This window comes from Rhyacophila brunnea, unplaced genomic scaffold (assembly GCF_057557595.1).
Source record: "Rhyacophila brunnea isolate RB1 unplaced genomic scaffold, BYU_Rbru_1.0 scaffold_11, whole genome shotgun sequence".
Classification (NCBI taxonomy): Eukaryota; Metazoa; Arthropoda; class Insecta; order Trichoptera; family Rhyacophilidae; genus Rhyacophila; species Rhyacophila brunnea.
Window position 1 is genome coordinate 13659930 of NW_028232763.1, and position 22450 is coordinate 13682379.

General features: G+C 32.6%; 1 protein-coding gene across 2 annotated transcripts in view; it reads left to right on the forward strand.

Annotated features, from left to right (window-relative positions):
- The window catches only part of Dscam1 (Down syndrome cell adhesion molecule 1), a 275607-nt gene that overhangs the window by 136015 nt on the left and 117142 nt on the right, over window positions 1-22450 (forward strand). For both annotated transcript variants that reach the window (XM_085959122.1, XM_085959094.1), the window contains exon 4: window positions 9656-9794. In XM_085959122.1, the coding sequence (XP_085815248.1) occupies window positions 9656-9794 (139 nt within the window). The remainder of the gene's footprint in view (window positions 1-9655; window positions 9795-22450) is intronic.

Sequence of the window (22450 nt, forward strand, 5' to 3'; positions counted from 1 at the left end):
GGCCCGCTTCATGATGTGGGGGGCATGGGCTCGATTCCACAGTACGTTGATACAATATGAACCACATAACGTAATGCTCCTTTTATTCTATCAAAACTTCCTAATCGGTATCAATAATAACATAATATTACAACTTTCCAGTCATGATCAATGATATAGTCGTCATTAGACACATTGCCACCCTCAGAGTTCTCAGGGTTATGGTACGTTTACATCTGACACTTATACTGCCCCCATAAGCAAAAAGGCAGCTATTTGCCAAAGTCACATTTTGAGATAATGAGACATTAACGTTTTTACAGCTTTTCTTAATATTTTTTTTTTAAATAATGTGGATGAATCATTTGATATATGGTATAAGCAAAAACCAGTATATATTCAATCGATGCTGTGTTTTTGCTTGTGAAACTCGTTATAATGTATTTTTGCTTAGAATAACTACTGTTTCGTGAAAAAAACGTAAAACAATATGTCGATTATTATACTGAAATAAATTCTATACCGTTTTTGACTTTATGTCAAATGGTTCAAAATTTTACGCAGAGCATTATCTGTACACTAACTCAATTTGTGATTTTTGTCGAAAAGCTGTTTTTTTCCTTATGAGGGCAGTATACCGTTATACTTATTTTATGTGTCGGACATAAAATTTCATTTACTGTTTACACCTGCATGGATCTGACATAAAATTCTGGTATACTTCTCGTTGAAATAAAGTCTCGACACTTTATTCAATGGCAACATTGGAATAAATATATGCGGTGTTTACATATGATATTGTAATTTATTCGGACACTTATTTTGTATACTTCTCAAAAACGTTATGTCAGTTGTCAATATGGGAATGTTAAAAAAGAAAGCAGCGAGTGTCATTATTTTAAATCTTTTGGCAACAAAAAGGAGGAAAAAATGGTCTAGATGGGTGCGGGAATGGATTCAGCGACGAGAAGAACTAGGTGCCTTCCGTTTAATGTCAGAGTTTAAAATCGAAGATCCAACTCAATTTGTGAACTTTAGTTTGCAAGATTGGACCTTTTGCCAAAAAACAAGACACACAATTCAGAAATGCGTAGAAGAACGATTAACAGTAACATTGCGATATCTAGCACTTGATCGTCATTGCATATTCAATATAATATTATCGTACCTAATACGAGTGCAGGTGTGGGCCAAAATGAATTAGGTAATACCATTTGAAGCGCATTTTTTCTTCACAGAGTGCATCAGAATTAATCGTATGTGCCGAGAACAAGCGATATTTTATTTTCGAACAAAATCCATAGAACACGGCACATCCGATTTATTTCTCATTGTCTATGATTTTTGACAGATCGCTACAGTACATTTATTAACGCAAACGTTGGGCATACATTCATGGTTTACCTATGATTATTGATTGTCCGTTGTTTTAGAAATATACATATGAAATTCACTAGGTACCTGTCAAACTACGAATATTGTGTCAGGTACTTGACATAAAAGTAGACGGTGGTCCAACTTCGGTGATATATCGCTCCAAGTTCGAACTTGTCGAATACGCGGTGTTTACATTTGCGTATATAAGTAGATTGAATAAGTGGTAGGTGAGAGTCGACACATGCAAAATAAGTGGCAGATACAAATATACTTACTGTTTACACTTAAGTGAATATGGTGTCATACATAAATATGACGATATTAGTGTCAAATGTAAACGTACCATAACAATCTCTTCATCCTTACTCTATGTTAGAGGTCTATACCTACAATATACTTTTTTTCTTCCTTTTAACTCTACAGCACAATGACAGTAGGTTTGTGAATTGAGTTGTGAGTTTGTGGTTTGTATTTTAGTAATAGTAAGAAAAACAATCACAAACAGAAATCACATAAATATTGTGACGTCACCAAGAATCGAACTCGGGCCCACAGATTCACTGAACACGAGGACATCATGTAATAACAAAAATAAATAGATAAATAATAGCTGCAAACATTTCACATAACAATATATAGGTATGTATTCCTCAAATAAATAGGATTTTTTGTAATATGAAATTCATCTGTCCTCATAATATGTGCACTCAGCTCATTTGAACAGGTATTACCATTCATGCTCTGAGTCCCCATATGAGGACAGATGGATAAAACAAGATTTTATATGAAAAAATGAAATTTTCAACAAAATTCAGATAAACAGTTATGTGATAAACATGTTAATAACATATAAAAAAAATACTTACTTGAGTAAAATACGATCTTCAGAGAAAAAATGATAATTTGTTGCACGCAATTAGCCTCGTGACGGGTTAAGTCAAAATCTGAATGTAAATGGTAATAATATAAAAATACCATATTGTCTTACCTCTATCCATTGATTGAATAAGATACTTAAATGGTTCTACAATCAATATGTTTGACTACCTATTCGGATATAGAAGTATTTTTTAATTTATATATACTTTTATTACCTGTCCCCATATGAGGCCAAATCCCTTATACACATCGTTTGATGCAAAAAAAAATGAACTGCTATAATATGGAGTTATACAAACTTCTGTATTAAAACACTTGATAGCGATTCTAGAACTTTATGTATTATTGAATTGGTAGCTATTGAAAAATTTCGCAACATTGAATTTATTAATAAAGAATAAAATGGAGGCCTGCGGTTGGCGCCATTCTTTGGTTAGGTACTTTCTATGTACGGATATTAACGGTTCTACGTGATTTGTCATCACTATTTATTATTATTATTATATAATTATGGTGATGATGAATAATTAGCTGGATTGGTTGGGAGGAGCTCAGGAGCTCCTTCATTTTTAGGATTTGGTAAGGGGCCACATATGACTTTAACATTGCGCCGTGTAAATCACGTAGGTATTAAAACACAGCGGTTATGGAAATCGTGCCCGCGGACACGTTTATTTATTTAATTTAAACAATTAAACACGAGAGCCAAACTATAATTTATACAGTTTAGCGTCTTGGTTACAGTATGCGAATGGTTATTTTCGCGTTGAAGGGGCTCTATTAGTTAGTTTGAATGTCGTGTAGGCACACAATGTTATGAGGGGGGGGGGGGATTAACCTGAGATGAAATTATTATTATTAAAAGTATTTCAAGTTATACACACTTATATTTTTATAAAAATCGATGTTTTTTAAAAAAATATATAAAAAATATTAAAACTATGAATTAGTCAAAAATTTCTTAGGCGGTGCTTAGAAAACTTAAAAAACTAAATATGACCATAAAATATAGGTATGTAATAATAAGATGGGGTCCAATTCATTTACAATTTTTAGTATATCTTAGACTTAACATAAAAAAATGGTGCAAGTCGGTTTACAAAAAGCCAGGCGGGAACCGCGCCAATTTTCATGACCGATTTTTATTTTGGTAGGTAGAGTATTCGTATTAAACGCAATTCGCTTTACTGACAGGTAATTTAATTATCAGCCTTAGTAACTTTATTCTGCATCACATTCATAATATTATCACGGTTCCATCTACATAGAAGACAATATTTCTTAACCTTTTTTGCTATATCTATACAGCCCGATGGATAGACCATCTAGCCCAGTGATTGCGAACCTATGGCACGCGAGATGATTTTGCATGGCCCTCTTTTAAGAGAAAAAACATCCCTATAATAATAATAAATGACAGATCGCATTGTATAGAAAATAGCAGGTAAATACTCTTCAAGAATAAGCATTACGTTTAATGTAAATACAAATGCAAAGGTCGGTCCTTAGACTTTATGCGTCACATATAATATTATCACACTAACCTCAACAGGCGGCGGGAATGCCGCGCCGCGAACTGTTAATTTTGATCGATTTACAATGCTTGAGACCACTGTAGCGAGAGAATGCCTCATTTGATGGGAGCGATTATGGTGTCAATTTGTGCGTAAAGAACCAACCTAATTAATACTGTAACAAACAATTTCATTTCTACCCACAAAAGTGGACCGAAATGTATGGCGTAATTGAAAAAAGTGAAAAAGCTACATGTCAGCTATGATGTTCTGTGAGTGGTATCCAGAACATCGTCATTTTTTTATAGAATTTTTAAAAAAACTATTTTTTCGTCGGCATGTCAGACAGTTGAAACATAATATTTGGGAAGCTTTGGCACGCGTACGTAAAAAAGTTCGCCAACCCTGATCTAGCCAATTTTTGTGAGTTCCTAGCTGTGACTCTTCGCGCTAATGGAATGACTCACGGAATTCAAATTTTGAATGAATTTTGACTCGGTTCATGAACTCGGGTTTAATTGGCTTGATGTGCGTCGATCGGCGCCTATAAACAAGTAACTGATGATAACACATTTTATATTTATTGTGTTTTCACTGGAGCAAGTTTACAAACTTTAGGTAAATAACGGCACACCAAAAAGTGGCTTTATTTGAAACTTTTATTACACGAGTTTCAATGTAGATTTTAGATTGAATGATGTAGCCATAACATCACTCGAATTTGAGGAACACAAAAAATGATAAGTGCTTTTACCTTCTGGGTGTAGTCGGAAAGAATAATTCTCTAATGTGGAGAAATATGAGATAAACTTAAACACGTGTTAAAGAATATGTTATTTTCAATATTTTTTACCATTTCAACCTCCAGTTGTATCAACAGATTTTTGTTTTTATGAAAAATGGAAGTTAGCCACTTGCTCAACCTATTTGGTCCATATACACATTGAAAAACAACATGTGATGTTTTTCCAGACCCGAGATTCGAGCCCGGGGCCCAAGACATTATAGGCCGACACGATATCGCTCGGACATCGTAGGCGTCAAATTCAATACTAAGAAGAGATTATAGAAATTTATTTAAAAGACATTAATTTATAACAATAATATTTTTATAATAAATATAATATGTAATAACGACTAACCTACTTTTAGATCATTCTGATTCACCCGGTAGGTACATAAAAAAATATTTCATTAAATTTATTATGTCTAGTTTTGCGGTTCACTGCTATCTACTCATAGTTAGGGATTGCAATACTGAATGAAAATATGAATGCCGGTAACAATATGTATCGAACGGTATTCATTAAAAACATATTGAGAAAAATGTTCAATGCGCCCTAATTTTAAGACGGCGCCGAGCGTCAGCTTTTTCGCATAAGATGAAAGAAAAATATGTTTTGAATAAATAATAAAATTGGATGTTGAGAAAGAGCTTTTTGAAAGTCTTGTCAAATTTCATTCAAAACTAACGTCGAAAGCTTTTTTTAGATCTTGATAAGTTGGGATCAAATGGATGGTGGACGTTTTGTTATTTCTTCACATATTTTGTCGGTTGATTCAGTCATTTTGTAGTTTTTTCCCCCCCCATTTTTTTAACCATGTCCGATCTTAATAGGTTCATATAGGCCTCCACAGAGTAGAGGTTTGTATTAGCAGATTTTGTTTTTTACGAGAAATGGATGTCAGCCACTTGCTCAACCTAACCTATTAGGTCCATACCCTGACTCATACACAAATTGAAAAACAATATGTGTACTTGCCAGACCCAGGATTCGAACATCGGACCTACGGCGTTATAGTCCAACGCTTAAGCCGCGTGGGCCACCGTGGGCGTTCATTTTTACTGCTTTTTAATAACGATATTTCGGTATTTTTAAAAACCGGAATACCGGTTTTACAGATACTTGTAATGCAATCCCTACTCATTGTTTGATCATGGCTGATAAAACATTTTGTACAGACTTTCGAATTTCCGACACTATTCACAGAAATCCATTTTTTTTTCCAATTCGTGTGATATTCAAAAGGTCAACGTTACCATTCTCAATCGATAGCATTAACCAAATCAATTCTATCGACTGACGATGCTTGATGAGGTTTGAATTTAAAATAAAGTTTTGTACTATTTATTCCAACGGAAATGCTTATGTTAGGAAAAGTAAGGTGGTCAAAGAATGTGTTAGGTTTAACTGCGCTCTATTTATGTCTAATGTTTATCACCCGTGAGAAATTTTGCACCTTTTTCGATATCGAGCGTGTGATTCTCGTCTAGTAAATGGTTTGCATAACTATAACTAGGCGCATGGCCCCCACATCCTGAAGCGGGCCCCTTGGCCAGGATATTTGGCGGGCCCCCTTACCTATTGCCAAGGTTAAGGGCAGTGTTTTGTTCTACAGTAGTGTTTTGAATAAATCCTCTTGAATTATTGAGTTGTTGGCACTCGGTACCATATTATGAACCACTGGTCGCGACCCCCTCTTGTGGTAGCCAAGTAGCATTCGACCCTTCGATATGAGATTCAGGAAACACTAAAAATAATTATGATGTAAAATGATTCACGTTAATTATCATGTAGCTATATTATAATTTATAATACAATAAACTTCCGGTCTGTGTTTAGCCATGCCGCCCCCCCCCCCCCTTAAGCCCGGGCTCCCAGGCTGGAGCCCTGTCAGCCCCCTTTTTGTGGGGGCCATGATAGACGTATCCTTCGCTAACCTTTGGATTGCTAAGTGTTTTGAAATTCTATTTTTTTCGTGGTTTACCACATATGAAAGTGCATAGTGCATGAAGATGCTGCAAAGCGAATCCCGAATCGTGAAAAGCAAATTGCATATTTAAATGAAATATGACAATATTTTTTTTTTTAGAATTTAACGATCAAAAAATTTTGTACTTGATAGAAATAATACTGAAATGTCATATTGATTTCCATGGTAACGCACGTATATATTAATAATTTAGTTGCTAGGACCTACTTAGCAACCAATAATATTTTTACTTTTTACGGATTTCTTCCTAAATAACTTTTGATACAAAACAGAATTAACTGAACATGAATTCAATTCTACTTAAAGATGGCTAAAAGTATTAAAGGAATGCATTGGCATCGTGTTCTGATATATTCTAAAAGTTTCAAATGCCTAGCTAGTCGGGAAGTTAGTTAAAAATCGATTGCAAGATTTGTACCGGACAAACAACCACCGGACAAGCTAAGAAAAACGTTGTAAAAAGTACAACTATCACATCCTTAAGAAGTCTTTAGTACCTACTGGATTTATTAACATTATCAACATATTATTCTTAGTACGTTTATAGAGAAAATAAAATGTTTGTAAGTATTCAGTGATTAGTTAGTATTCAGGTTTTTTTCAGATAATCAACGTTGGCCGAGAATGTTTGACCACATAAATTTACAACTCGTCTAAATACTTTTTTGTACATGCATTGTCTGGGAAACAGGTCATATTAATCAATTTAATCCGCTAAAAGTGGTTCAACTCGTATAAAATTATGGTATAATATAATCTATTATAATCGCTTGTAGGGACGCGAAGAGATACACCAAACTATGGTTTTAAAATGGTTTTTTTTATTGTATTATTTGTACCATTTGCAACTTTTAGCATTACTTATTTATCACCTCATGAGAAGCTGTCTCCTGGTGGAATAACAAATTATGCTTTAATAATATGTACCTAATTTGATGTGGGCATCAATTTTATGTTTGTTGTTGTTGTTGAAGCAGCGTGGAGGCAAGTCACTAATATAGTTGGTTGAATGCCATTTTACAAGAACAGTACAATAATTGCTTTTATATGTTTATTTGAACCATATTTAGAACACAAGAGTTTTACAATAAAGATTATTTCATTGAAAACCCAAACGAAATCAACTATGCCAACTAAACCAATCAACAAAGTTTTTTTATATTGTAGGTAGGTAGGTATCTTAATGTTTCTGAGATGTTATGCAATTTATTATTTTTAACTGTAATTCTTTGGTTTGTAGCAGGGAACTCGGAAGTTCTGTGGTTTGTAGTTATACAATTCATGTACCTTGGTATATTATGATAGTTATCGCGTACCTAATAAATTTTTTTCAATTAACATTCTTGTCAATATGTATGTAGTGGGAACACAGAACAGATTAATTAATGTAATTCAGATATGCTATACTCCAATACACTACATTTTGACGCAGGGCTTTGAATGTATGAGTGTCCTACGAAAATGAAACACAGATTATAGATGTGCAATAGTGTGTGTTGCAACCTTCAAATAAACCAATATTGAATGAGCGTCAGTGCATAAACCGAGAGCAGTTGTCAGAACGAAGAACAAGCTTAGAATGACGTATTCTTGACGTGTTTAGGTTTACTCCATATTCTTCCACACTCGAGATCGGTTGCCTGTTACTCCACACCCGTTAGGTATTTCAGTTCCCATTAATATGTGTTCCATGAGTGGGAAAGTAGTTTACCTTTTCCATAAACGATGTTTTTAAAAGATAATCAACGTATGCTTGGCGGTAGTTTAATAAACACTATTCATTAGTAATGTTTTTTGGATAGCACATGAAATAAAAATGTAGGTAGATATGTATTTCAACATCCTTCGTATGTTTAGTTCTCGGACAATTTCAGGTTAAAAAGTTATTAATATATTATTAAGTTTATATCGTGGCTAACACATAATCAAAAAAGTTATCATATCCATCATATCAGTTGCAATATTTCCCACCAAACAACTGATAAACATATTGAATTTAGTAACATTTATTAGAAAGTACTATTTCTTGGTCACCCCATAGCTTCACTTCACAAGCTTCACTTGAAGGGAGTTTATTGAGACAAACATTGGCGGCATCCTTTTTATATTAACTAGTAGACCAGTTATTATGGACCACATGTAAAATAATCATATTTTCAATTCTCAAGGCCGATTCTGTAGAGCGTCCCCTTAAACTAATTTTTAATTAACACTTAAAATATTTATCACGTTTGACTACACGGTGTTCACGAAAAGCGTACAAGGCGTTATTGCGGATCGTGTTATTGATGGGTTCATAGATACCGCGCGACAACCCTCTGCTGAAATGAGCTAAATAATGTTTATTTAGTCTTTCATCAGATTTCTGAGCTAACCATGACTACTAATGTTTTATACAAGATGCATTTGAAATATCGGTAACAGTGCCTTGGAACCGGACTACGGAACTTAGTACCTTCGTTGGACAAACGCGACATTTTGTACTTGATTTAGTTATATAATATTTTGGCAAAATATTTTATATACCTATCCTTGTTTTTTGTATTCGTCTATTTAACATGGGACATGAAAATTCAGTACCGTTTCTAAATGCAACAGGTGTCTGTCTGTAGAGAGCAAAGAATTAGAATTCACATTTTTGGTTTGCGAGGTGGACCAATTAAAATTGGCATAATAAATCAACACGTCAACTGTTTTGTTTGTTATAATAGCTAATTCTATATATTATACTACATAATATATTGAATTTATCGTAAATTATGGTGGCGTTTCGTATCTTGGTATTACTGAAATCTAGTGGTCGCCTTCCACTTCCACTTTTGCCGCGAAAGAAAGCACATAGGTACCTACTTAATCAGGAAGTAATTATTTTTTTATGTAAATTACACAATATGAGTACACGATGATGGTGCTTAATCCCATTTTCACTGACGACCCTCAAAATGTGAGAGCGACCAGTTTGCTGATTAGTAAATTATACAAAATTGTACTATCCTATAAGAAATATACCAAACAAGTCTACGAACGAAGCGCAAATGTTATCATTTCAAATACTTATAAGTCGCCGAGAAATCCATACTTAACTGAGTATTTATGTTGACATTGCTAAATGAAAACTTCCTTCTGTTAAGGTGCTGCCGAACGGAAATCTGGTATTCCCGCCCTTCCGAGCTGAGGATTATCGCCAAGAAGTTCACGCCCAGGTGTACGTTTGCCTGGCGCGAAGCACCGTTGGATCCATTCATTCGAAAGACGTTAATGTCAGAGCTGGTAAGGAAATAGAGACGAGGAAATTACTAGTACTAAAAAATCTAAATTTTGACAGTAGGGGTGGTTACGTTAGGTTAGTAATGTTAAAAAAACACTTCAGAATTTGTAATTTCATAAAGAATGCATTTTTTATGAATCATAATGTCACTTTTCTAATTTTTTAATATGTAACATTGGTATATAAACAGTAATACTCTATTTTTAAGAGATTCAGCAGTACTTGGTGGTAGGTAATTCATGAAATATTTAAAAAAAAGAAATGGATTATTCCTTGACATTCACCTCATAATTGAAAAAGCCCCACGTAAGCGAAACACGTGCCTTAAAAACAATATTAATAATATGTAGGTATAAGGTGAATACCAATTACCTCATATATTATGATAAATTAACGTAATATCTACAAACACTGGATCGCTAAACATGATTTTTGTATAAGTGTACAAAGCCTACATCTACTAGAATTCGTATTAATTATTTTAGAACAAAGTTTGTAGTTGTTTATATCTACGTATTTTTTAGAATACGGCTTGTGAAATAATATGATTATTATATACCCCCTACTGTCAATTCGTCAACAAATTAAGTTACTTTATATACTTATGTAAATGTAATAAAATAATAAGTTCTGCGTTATTATGTATTTTCACGAATGTCATACGTTTTCAACGAAAGTTTTGGGTAAATCACATTGTATAATATATTATTGATTATTAGATTAATTCACGTTTGGATGAAAAATAGGCGTTAAAGCCGCGTTGACACGGTCCAAGTACGATCCAAGTTAACTTGGATGAGTAGGACGCGGTCCAAGTAGCTTGGATAGGAATAATTAGTATGAAGATGTCTCATCCAAGTGACAGCTTCATACTATTTATTCCTATCCAAGTTCACTTGGATGAGTAGGACGCGGTCCAAGTAGCTTGGATAGGAATAATTAGTATGAGGATATCTCATACGAGTGCCATCCAAGTTAACTTGGATAGGAATAAATAGTAATTCAACAGAAAATTTAAAAACGTTGTATATAAAAAGTTCTTTTTATCTTGTAATTATTTTTCTCACAGGTTAAAAACTCCATGCATTAAATTTACTCTTTTAAGCCTACTACTATATGTAATGGTTATTTATATATTAAGTGTATATTATTATTGTATATTATTATTGTATATTATTATTGTATATTATTATTGTATATTATTATTGTATATATATAATGGTTAATTTGCTTTGTTTTCGTTATCGTCTTGGAAATTTCAAATAAATTTGTCGACGCCATGATTTTTTTTACCATCCAAAGCCAATTTCAAGTTAGATTATGTTCGTATTAATAGCGAACGTAGATTTATTGTTTATTATTAAAAAACCGTTGAATCGGCAACTGGTTTGAATATTTTTACATAAATTTTATTATTATATGCAGATGATAACGACCAATTTAATTTTATATGTAAGTATATGTTATACTATCAGGTAAAGCATCTTGATTTGATGAGGTTAATGGATTGCCAGAATTTCAACGTAATATTGGAAATTCAACGTACTACAAACACTTTTCATTGAATATTTTTTTCATATTACAAACCTTACTTTAAGAGAACATAAATTAAACATTTAATATAAAACAATATAACACACTAAAACCATAAAAATAGGTAGGTATCTACGCCAATATTGATCTATATCAGTGGTCCCCAACCTTTTTATCGCCGCGGACATTAATTAATTAATTAAAAGTAGATAAAATTGAGATAATTTAATGTTCCTTGGGCGGCCCGGTACCATTTGATCCACGGACCGGGAGTTGGGGACCACTGATCTATATGATTGGTATTCACTACACAGTGTATACGTAAATCATTCTACAGTGGCACCATAGGCGATTCGCGCGTGTATTGAGTTACTTGTGACAATGCCTGTTTCAATGCTAGCAAACAATACCACTACAACTGCATGCCGCATTTGCCGTACCCATGGTGCCACTGTAAAACGATTTACCTATACATGAGTAATGCTCACTGTATTATAATACACTTATCTGAATATAATGTAGTAACTATATTATATTCAGTATAACTAATATACTAGTTAATTAAAATGATATGTTTGCATTGAAAATGATCGTTCATACTGCGCTCATAAGGGCTAGTCTATATATGACTTCACGCTCTCGAGGGGATCTGGCAAAATGTAAGAGCAATCAGAAAACAACAAAATGTCAACTTATTTTTTTCTGAAAATAAAATATTTTAACGAATTATGGGGGGCTTAAAATGCTACCTAATTTACATAGGAACGTAAACGATTTTGTGACCCAAGTGTGCCGATGGGGAGAGGAACGAAAGGGGAAAAAAATAGCGAGAATCGTATGCCGTATTTTTTCGACGAACCCTACACTATGTCGGTATATTCATACAAATTTACTATTAATTATGACGACAGACTCAATAATTTTATAGTGTTAATGTGGTGCTAGTTTATGGCGTTGTACTTTAATTATTTGCAGGCAAGCTCGGACTATAGGTACATCAATTGAGAATGAGGCAAATTTTAGTATGCCGATTGCATTTACTGGCATAATGGGTACTGTAAAGCACTGCTCCGCAACCGGTGTGCCGCGGTGCATTATAGTATATTATACATTACTTACCTACTTAATAGCCAAATTTGCGTACATGGCTAGTAATATTATATTTGAGCACCTGCATGAACTTAATAAAACAATGCAAGGTCAGAATGAAAATATATTGACGTGATCTGATAAATTAGAAGGAGTTAAGACAAGGATCTCTACAAATGTACCAAAGGACCTACCAGACCACCACTGAAAACAAAAAAAAAAAAATTGGATCCGTTTTAAAAACATTTAACTTTCCTGCAAAAGAAATTTCATCATTACTTTCATACAATCAATACGACTGGATTCGAAACCCTTTTGCAAACAATGCCGAAAATTCGATAGAAGCGCTTTCCCTATAAATTCGAAAAGAATTGGTTGAATTGAGAAACGACGAAACGCTAAAACTGAACTTCGCCGATGTTCCATTGGCTATTTTCTGGATTTCGGTTAATAAAGAATGTCCTCCGATTTCTGACAAGGCTATCGCAGTTCAGCTCCCATTTTATACGACATATCTAGGTGAGCAAAGTTTTTCAACTCAAGTTATAATTAAAAATAATAAGCAGTCTTGCTTGAAGGGTCTTGACCGACGGCTTCGGGTTACTCTTTCAAATATCAAGTCAAAATATATAAAACTTTTACGTTCATTGAAAAAAGCTAAGTTATCACATTAATTAGTTATTGATAATACAAATACATGGCAATCTGTACATTTAGGTCTTCGTCGTGTGTTATGTTGTTTGTATATTTAATTATTTATCAAATAAAAAAAACATAAACTAATGTAATTTTGGTGCATGGCCTCTACAAGGGGGAACTGACAGGGCTCTCTGGGGGCCAGGGGTGGCAGGTCAACCAGATCAGTGAGATAAACACAAATTACAATTTTGCTCGAAAAGTAAAAAAAGTCGCCTGCGGCGCTATTTTACTACGCTAATATTAATATTTTAAAACATGTGATTGTAAGATACAATTTATTATTATGTCAATACTCGACAAATAATAAAATTGTTATCAACCCGACAGCTAACCATAATTCAAGTGGATGTATTAATAAATATAAAAAATCGCTAAACATACAATCAATACCAATATTTTTCCTCGAACACCATTTGAAAAACGCTATTTTAGAGTATCACACTGTCTTTAACCTTAGCGATAGGTAAGGGGGCCGTCAAAGATCCTGGCCTGGGGTCCTTCTTCAGGATGTGAGGTCCATGTTTTGGTGTATAAATTGTTTTACGTGTGGTGTGCCGTGGAATTCTCGGAAGACCTTTGGTGTGCCGTGGGTGAGAAAAGGTTGCGGAGCACTGCTGTAAAGCAATCAATCGTTATGAAAAATACCACGATTAGTCCAGGCTCCCATAGACTTTTCGTAAACATAATATGCGGAACGCATTCTGACAATTGATATAGGTTCTAGCTAGAGGTAGATAGCGTGTTCTAACGTTCTCACGGATTTATGATTGTCGAACTAGCTTAAATTTCATGGTCAACTAAATAAATAAATCTGTACCCTAGAACTGAACTATATTAAGTGCCATATCCAAAATTTCTCAGTAGAGCCATTTTAAGTTTATTGAAATGTATTTTTTCTTCTGTATTAAAGTTTTGGCAAAAGTTTTATAGTTATTATTTTTTTTGAGAAGACATTTGATTATTTTATATACTTATCACAGTCTATGTGAATATTTCAGTGTTTTAACTTAGTTATATAGAAAATAAACACTTAATACTATTTAGCTTTCAGAAAAAAATATTATGTTACTTTTAGTACTGCTTCAAATAGTATTATGTGCCATTAACATTCAGTGAAGGGATATATTATGTTGACTAAAGTACACTCAATATTGATTTAAAAATGTATATTAATTAATACTATTACAAAAATAATGTATGTTTTAATAATAATCTCGAATAGTGGGATTGCAAAACTGGAAATTTATTAATATGATCTCGAACATTTTGTTTAATAAATTCTGGTATTTTTGTTGATGGCGGTTGCTTTCCTCTTTCATCGTGTTCAACATTTCCTCCAACAGACTTTTTAGATAGTGCAGTAGTAATAAATGTTTGTGAAATATTTAAGGTATTTAAAAAAAATACTTTGCACACTTTAATAGACTGACCATCTAATTCAAAGTAGTATTGACGTGTATGATTTCTTTTATTGACCCTTTTATCATTTGTTATTTTCTTCCTTTTTATCGGTACGGACTTTACATTTAACGCAACAAATTGCCGTTTGTGGTCAATATTTTTTCACTTTTCCAAAATGCCTTGTGAATTTCATTTCTATGATGAGCTGAAAAATGTATGGAACATTTAAGGCGACATTCTGTCTTGCAGGGTGCAAGAACTCTTTGTGCTGGGATAGTTTGTGTTTTCGTCGTACGTTCCTCTCCTGCTGCTACTTTTTGTTTTCTTATGTTATTTTTCCAATTTAATGAATTTCTCTTTCTTTTTTTTCCCTTTCTCACATTCAGTTGTGCTTCGTCCACGATATTAGTCAAATTTTGATTATCTGTATCTGAAATTTCCGAAATTGATACATCTGATTCAGAACCATTCTCGCTTTGATGGTAATCAGGATCGTCAGCTATACAATCTTCATCGATATGTATAGATGTTTCATGTACAATAGTAATGTTATCGCATTGGAGAAGATCTGAAGTCTCGGAAGCGAGAGTGGGTTGTATTGTTTCAACCGATGTTTCCAACACTTCATAGTAAACGATGTTACCACTCTGACCAAATGTATACAGATTATCATCACACACAATATCACTATGGCTTATTTCTTGATAATCAGCCACAGTTTTGTCGACATAAATCCAGTCATCTAGGGGTGCATTTATTTGCCTTTCAATTGATGAACTCCCTGCATCTAAAACGAAAATGACCCATTATCAATCTTAAAAAATAAAAATATGAATACTGTATTTTTGTTTCACGGATCTTTTGTCAAATCAAATTAATGGATTTAATACTATGACATTCGGCTAATACAAAATTAAACAATACTATTTCCAAACTCGAATAATCGAGCTACACTATTATCTTAAATATCAGCCAGGTTTAACATATAATTTAATAACATTGTTTGATTTCATAAAACTGATTATAAATTCCTACCTTTCGTTTCTGAATCGTTGTTTGACAATGCGGTACCTAGTGGTTCATCACAGTCATCAATAATATTATTGGTTTGTATTTTCACTAAGTCCAGAATACGTTTACTTCTCTCCGACATAATTGTAATTAACTCATCTTATTTGGAATAAATTTTTCAATGCAAAACTGTTTCAAACATTTGCACAAAGGAGTTAATACAACAAAAATGTGCGGTCGTCTGTCAAGTGTCAAACATTGTTCGCACTAACTCCGCAAGATAACACTTAATACTGTTTAATTGTATTGGTTGTTTTGACTGAGTGGACTTAATATCAATAAATAACAAAACACCCACAACTAAAGAGTATTAAAAGACTTTAGTATTCTTTGATTCCAAAATCAAGGTGCACTTAATATTATTTAAAACGCAATATCTCAGGAAATAATTGATACAGGAGTTAATACTGTTTACCATGGGAAAGAAGAGGCAAAATCATGAAGTTTAGTGCAATAAAGTGACTTTTGAAAATTTTGGAGTTAATACAGTTCGGTTCTAGGGTACAGAAATATATGTCGATAAGTATTAAGAACCCATGTAGAATTAACTATTTTTTATATTCAACGAATAATTCACAAGATTTAAGAATGTATCATTCTAAATTATTATCAAGTTCAAATAAGTTACAACAAAAAATCTTGGAGTGATCCGTGGCGTCGGTGAGTAATACCTACTTCGATTTAAGATACAAGAGCCGATCGCCAATATTAACTCTATTTGGAAAGCGCTTCAGGTATTAAGAGCTAAGACCCATTAGTTAAAATTTGCCGCCATTAAGTATGACGCCTTTAGCATATTGGTCTATGTGTATGGGCGCGAATCCCAAGAGATGCAGGTTCGATTCCTTAGGGGTGTCTTACTTATTTCACAAAAGATTTTTTCTTGTGGTTATAATATATTTTCTCAGAAACGTTTTCAAAATTATGTAATATGTTCAAGTATTATTATATTCTTTGAATTAAAAATAAATGTATCTTTTAATCAATTACTTATACCTATAGAGGTTATAGATACTATATTATATAATATGGTAAAAATGATAGAGCATTTCAACATTTCGGGATAGTTAACATAAATATCTACATTTAATATTATATTATGTCTTTCTATAGAATATTGTATGTGTAACGGATTGACTAATGTTAGAGAGTCATAGCTTTCGACTAGATAACAACGTGAATAACGAGTTGACGTAACAAGCTATTTTTTAGTATGAAATAATAATTTTAAATAATTTCAGTAACCTGTTTTGAATTGTGGCGATTAATAGTTCTGCATTATTTGTTATTCAACTAAATAAAAACGCTAAATGCAACGTTTAATATTCTCCGACAATTGATTACATCACCATCTTGCTAGGTACTTCATGCGCTAAAATATAATATTTAAAGTCATTCAAAAGAGTCAAGGTAAGAACACCGTGTTTGTAAAAGCGTGACATTTAAACTCTACAGAAATCGAGTATGTAGTAGCCTTATGACGTTTTGTGCAGTGTACCTAGTATTATTGTTTTGAATTGAATTCGAAGAATAAGACAATTTTATAACAATAAATCAAAATTATCAATTTATTATTAAGCTATTCCTGTAAAGGTTTAGATCTGAAAAAAAAAATTTACACCTAGAAATATGTTTATAAAAAATGTTACGTGTTTTCCTTTGTGTTTTCGCTCGTAATTTTCGAAATTATTTAGTTAATTTCGTCTATTGTTTCTGCACCCGTGAACACTATTCGTAAACCTCGGTTCGTCGAAGGAAGGAAGGAATCACTTTCTACTATTATAATTTCATTTATAATCTATTTAAATCAGACATAATCCATTATTAAAGATTATAATCAACAATGAATACCTACGGAATTTTTATTTCGTGCTCTTTATTAGTGGCTCTTCGTGGAATTAAAATTCATATGAATATCACTGTATTATACATAATAATATGTACATATGTATTTAGTTCATGACCGGAAATTTGTACGTAGGTACCTATGCAGTCGACTATTTCGCAGTTTACCGTGAGATATTGTATCGGAAATATACGGCTGTATAGTGGTAGATCAAAGTCATGTTTAAATAAATTAATTAAAAAATATGTAATAAAAACCACTGGAATTCAAGGGAAAGTCATAAGAAAATAAGTAGGTAAATTAAAAATATAATCATATCGTATAATTTATATTCAATTGTGGTAGGTGCTCATAAGTATCAAATCATACCTATCAAATAAATGTTCTTAATGAATCTAATACAATTAGTAGGTATATTAAAGTCTGAAAAGATCCACGAATAGCGCGTATTTTTTATTACAACGTTTTTCTTAGCTCGTATTCTTATTTGTCCGGTACAAATCTTGCAATCGATTTTTAACTAACTTCCCGACTAGCTAGACATTTGAAACTTTTATAATATATCAGAACACGGTGCCAATCCATTTTTTAATACTTTTAGCCATCTTTAAGTAGAATTGAATTCATTTTCAGTTAACTCTGTTTTGTATGAAAAGTTATTTCGACACCATTATTGGTTGCTAGGGCTCTGGGGTCCTAGCAACTAAATTATTAATATATATTTGCGTTACTATGGAAATCAATATGACATGTCAAGTACAATTGATCGTTTTAGCTAGTTAAGTCAAGTTTATATGGTTCAACAGAAAATTTAAAAACGTTGTATATAAAAAGTTCTTTTTATCTTGCAATCATTATCTCAATGCTTTACTGCCACGTCTTTCCGGTAAGACAGCTCACGGTGAACTGTGGTACTGCGAAATGTAATACGCACAATTTACATGTAACCTGTTTAGTTAATATAGCGAAAAATCTTATCAAGTAGATTGTAAAAATAGTTATACCAGCATTGGAATTAGATTCCACTTAAACGTTTATTATGGATAGTTAGTTTATACTTAATTTTCAGTGGAAATATATTTTTTTCATTTGTAGATTGCGTGTGTTAGAATCATAGGATATACATAGATACTGCATGACTAACACCTATGCGGAAGCTATTTACTTATTATTAAAAGGTCTTAGTAAATTGAATGGAAAATGCTTTAAAAGCCTCGCCTATGTTTTGGTCGACACGACATAAAAGAAATTCCAAAGAATCTATTCTTTTTTCAAATTTGAATAAGCGAACGTTCAAACAGTCATGCATTCTTATGCGAAGAATCTTAATACAATCTAAAGTTGAACTGTTCATATCAATCATAATGCGGGTGATCCACGAATGAGCCACAAGACCGCGGTGAAAGATTCATTCAAGATAAAAAAAACCCGCGGAACATGATAGGAAAAATCAAGTGTTTAAAATCCGTCGAGTCCAGTCGTCGATATTGTGTTCCGCGGGTTTGCCATAGTCAACTGTCAAAAAAATACCGAGCCCAAAACCCACAGTATTGCTCGCCGATTGATCGAATATATAACAATATATTCAAGTCTAATTTTAATATACCTAATCGTATTGTTTCTGTACCTATAAGATTTTGTATAATATCATCGATGAGCTGGTTATGCCTCCGAAGTGACAAAATATTTAAAAAAAATTGGAAACATTAGTGTTGTTTATTCTCCTAAGATGCAAAACTAATCTGCCATTGGTAATGCCAATTCGGTTGGCAATAACTGTGTTCAATCAAATCGTCTGCGTGAGGATGAATTTTTAGTTGATGTTGTTAATAGGGCTTAATTAGCTTAATCGGTGTACTTATTACAACGTTTTTATTAGGTCATATTCTTGTTTGTCCGGTGGTTGTTTATCCAGTACAAATCTTGTAATCGATTTTTAACTAACTTTCCTACTAGCTAGACATTTGAAACTTTTAGAATATATCAGAACACGATGCCAATGCATTCTTTTAATACTTTTAGCCATCTTTAAGTAGAATTGAATTCATTTTCAATTAATTCTGTTTTGTATGAAAAGCTATTTCGGAAGAAATCCGTAAAAAGTTAAACACTATTATTGGTTGCTAGGGGTCTGGGGTTCTAGCAACTAAATTATTAATATATACGTGCGTTACTATGGAAATCAATATGAAATGTATTTCTATCAAGTACAAATTTTTTGATCGTTTAAGCTAGTCAAGTAAAGTTTATATGATTCAACAGAAAATTTAAAAACGTTGTAAGTATATAAAAAGTTCTTTTTATCTTGTAATTTTATTTGTATACCTATACTTTTTAATTTTTGTATTTTCTCTATACTTTTTATAATATTTACTGTATTTTTAGCAGTGCTTCTATTTATTTGCTTTTTCAGTGCAATTTCTTTGTTTTTTTTTTGTAAAGTGTACTTGGTAGGTGTATATTAAAAAAAAAGTAGAATTTTGAAAATTGCTATTATACAGATTTCTTAATAACTAGATTCTTATAAATAAGAGAACGTGGGAGCTCGTTTTCATCGAGTATTTGTATTACCTCTAATGCGATGTTCACATAAATTGGAAATATTAAATATATATAAATTGAACGAAAATTAACAAAATTGAACGACAAAACGAACGACAAAATTGAACGAAAACGAACAGAAAAATATACGTATGTACCTATATTAAAAATGTTAAGAATGTCAAATGGGAGTTTTTAACATCTCAACCTGCTCAATGATGACATAAGATTTATAATCTGTTAATACGCTAATTTTGGTACAGACCAACAAAAGTTGTTACATTTACTTTAATATTTTTAATTAAGATAATACTGAGTCAGTTGTTTTTATTATAATTTAAGTAAGTATAGAAAATTATCAAGCTACAGTAAACACTTGTTTAATGATGTGGCCCAATTTGACTGACGCATTGTTATTATTTTTTAAACGCCTAAATTTGCGTCCTTAATTCTGATAAACGAAAGAATTAGTATTAGGCCTGATGTGACTAACCATCTAGTTTTGTATGGTAACTCAATTGTTGAATAGTAAAACGTATGACATTCGTTCGCAGAACACAAATAATAAAAATATTCATGACTAAGTTGATGGTTCCGTATGGACGATCTGTAACCTCCGTTCAATACGCAGCGAATATTATCGTGCGATAATAATAAATTGTTCGCCGACGTGTAGTGTGAAAGCTTCCGTACAGTTCTACGTTCCACTGCAATCACTTGACGGAAAATTCACACTGTGTATCGCGCGATAATATCCGCTTTCTTTGAAACGGGGGTGACACAAAAAAGACGCACTTATAAATACTGATCGGTATAACAATTAAATTATCATAGTTTCCACGCAAACATTTTTGATGGTTGCATGTCGCACTTACGGTGACCACCGTCTATTCTACAAGCAAATAACAATTTCAGACATTGTTCTGATAGTGATAAGACTGATAAGTGATAACAATATCACATTTTATCGAATACAGTCACCGAGTTTTGTAACTAGAAATTGACCAAATTGTTTTGTTTGAAAGTATGTCCAAATCGTTTCCATAATTTTTATAAGTCATCACACAAAAAGCAGAAGATAATATTATTATAAACACAGCGAGTTGTCCTGGAGAGCCGAAAAATGACTAAGTATTTCAGTTATATACTTAATTGGTTTTATTTTGTTGAGCTGTCAGATAAGTAAACACTTGGTCAATTTCTAGTTACATGATTCAACCATATTCACAATATTATTAATTATTATGAACTTAGCGGTTTTATAAGTCATAGTATATTATGTTACTATATGTATTAATTAGGTAAGTGCGATAGTATTTTACTATTATATGTATTTATGTACATCAATTTATTATATCGTTATGATGTTATTTATGTAGGTATTATATGGGTATACCATCATAAATCGTCAGGTGTTCGAATTTAGAACTAAGCTAATAAATTATATGTCAAATGTTAGCATGCGGCGCCCTCACTCGGCGGACAACTTATACTGATGAATCTCAAGGAAGTATGAATATTGTTGAAATTCCCAGGAAACATGTTTGTATTTTCTTAATTAATGTAATAGTTAACCATTGTATTACTTTAATAATTGTTTGTTTTTTGTTATTACAATAATATTAAATATTATTTCAATCTTTCTCACGAAAAGGACGTTTGTATCCGGATATAGCTCTTGTTTTTATGGCAACACCATAATAGTTGTTCATAATAGATAGTTAATAATTATTATATGCATTTTTCCGAACAGGATTGCAGTTTTTGTCGCTGATTCGCTGAGCATCTTTAATTTATTAATTCACCACGCCTTGGCATTTATAATGTTACAAGCAGTTAGTTATTTCCCCTCTTCCGCCGTTTTAATTAACTCGGAGAATGCTGCGCGATGAAGCATTATTTTCTTTTTCACTTTTGTTTACTGGCATCAATTCGCTTTTCTTTCAGGTCGCGTTAGGTCATTATCACCGTGTATTACACCAGTTTCACTCGATGCAATGTGTTTTCACACTTGATCTAATACTTGACAGACATATATTATGTCATTGATAGCTATAATTGCACGCCATACAATTGAGACTTTAAACTAACATTTGACGTTTTATAAACAACTCTTCAGAAGGGCTGTAATGGACAATCAAAACGAAAATATCAGTAAAATCCCATAATTATTGTATTTTTAACATCTTTGATAAGTCTGGGTAGGGAACAGAGAAATATTTATTAATGAACATACATAACTTGAAAACACTCAGATATATACCAGATAGAAAAAATCACATTTGAAAAAAATACGACGCCTGACCGGATGTGAACCCGTATATCCACTGGTGTCGCGCCAATATGCTTCGATCAATTAAGTAGGAAGCCTATAACTTAATTGGGTAAAGCATATTGGCGCGATACCACTGGATATACGGGTTCAAATCCCGTCAGGCGTCGTATTTTTTTTAAATGTGATTTTTTTCTAGTGGGTAT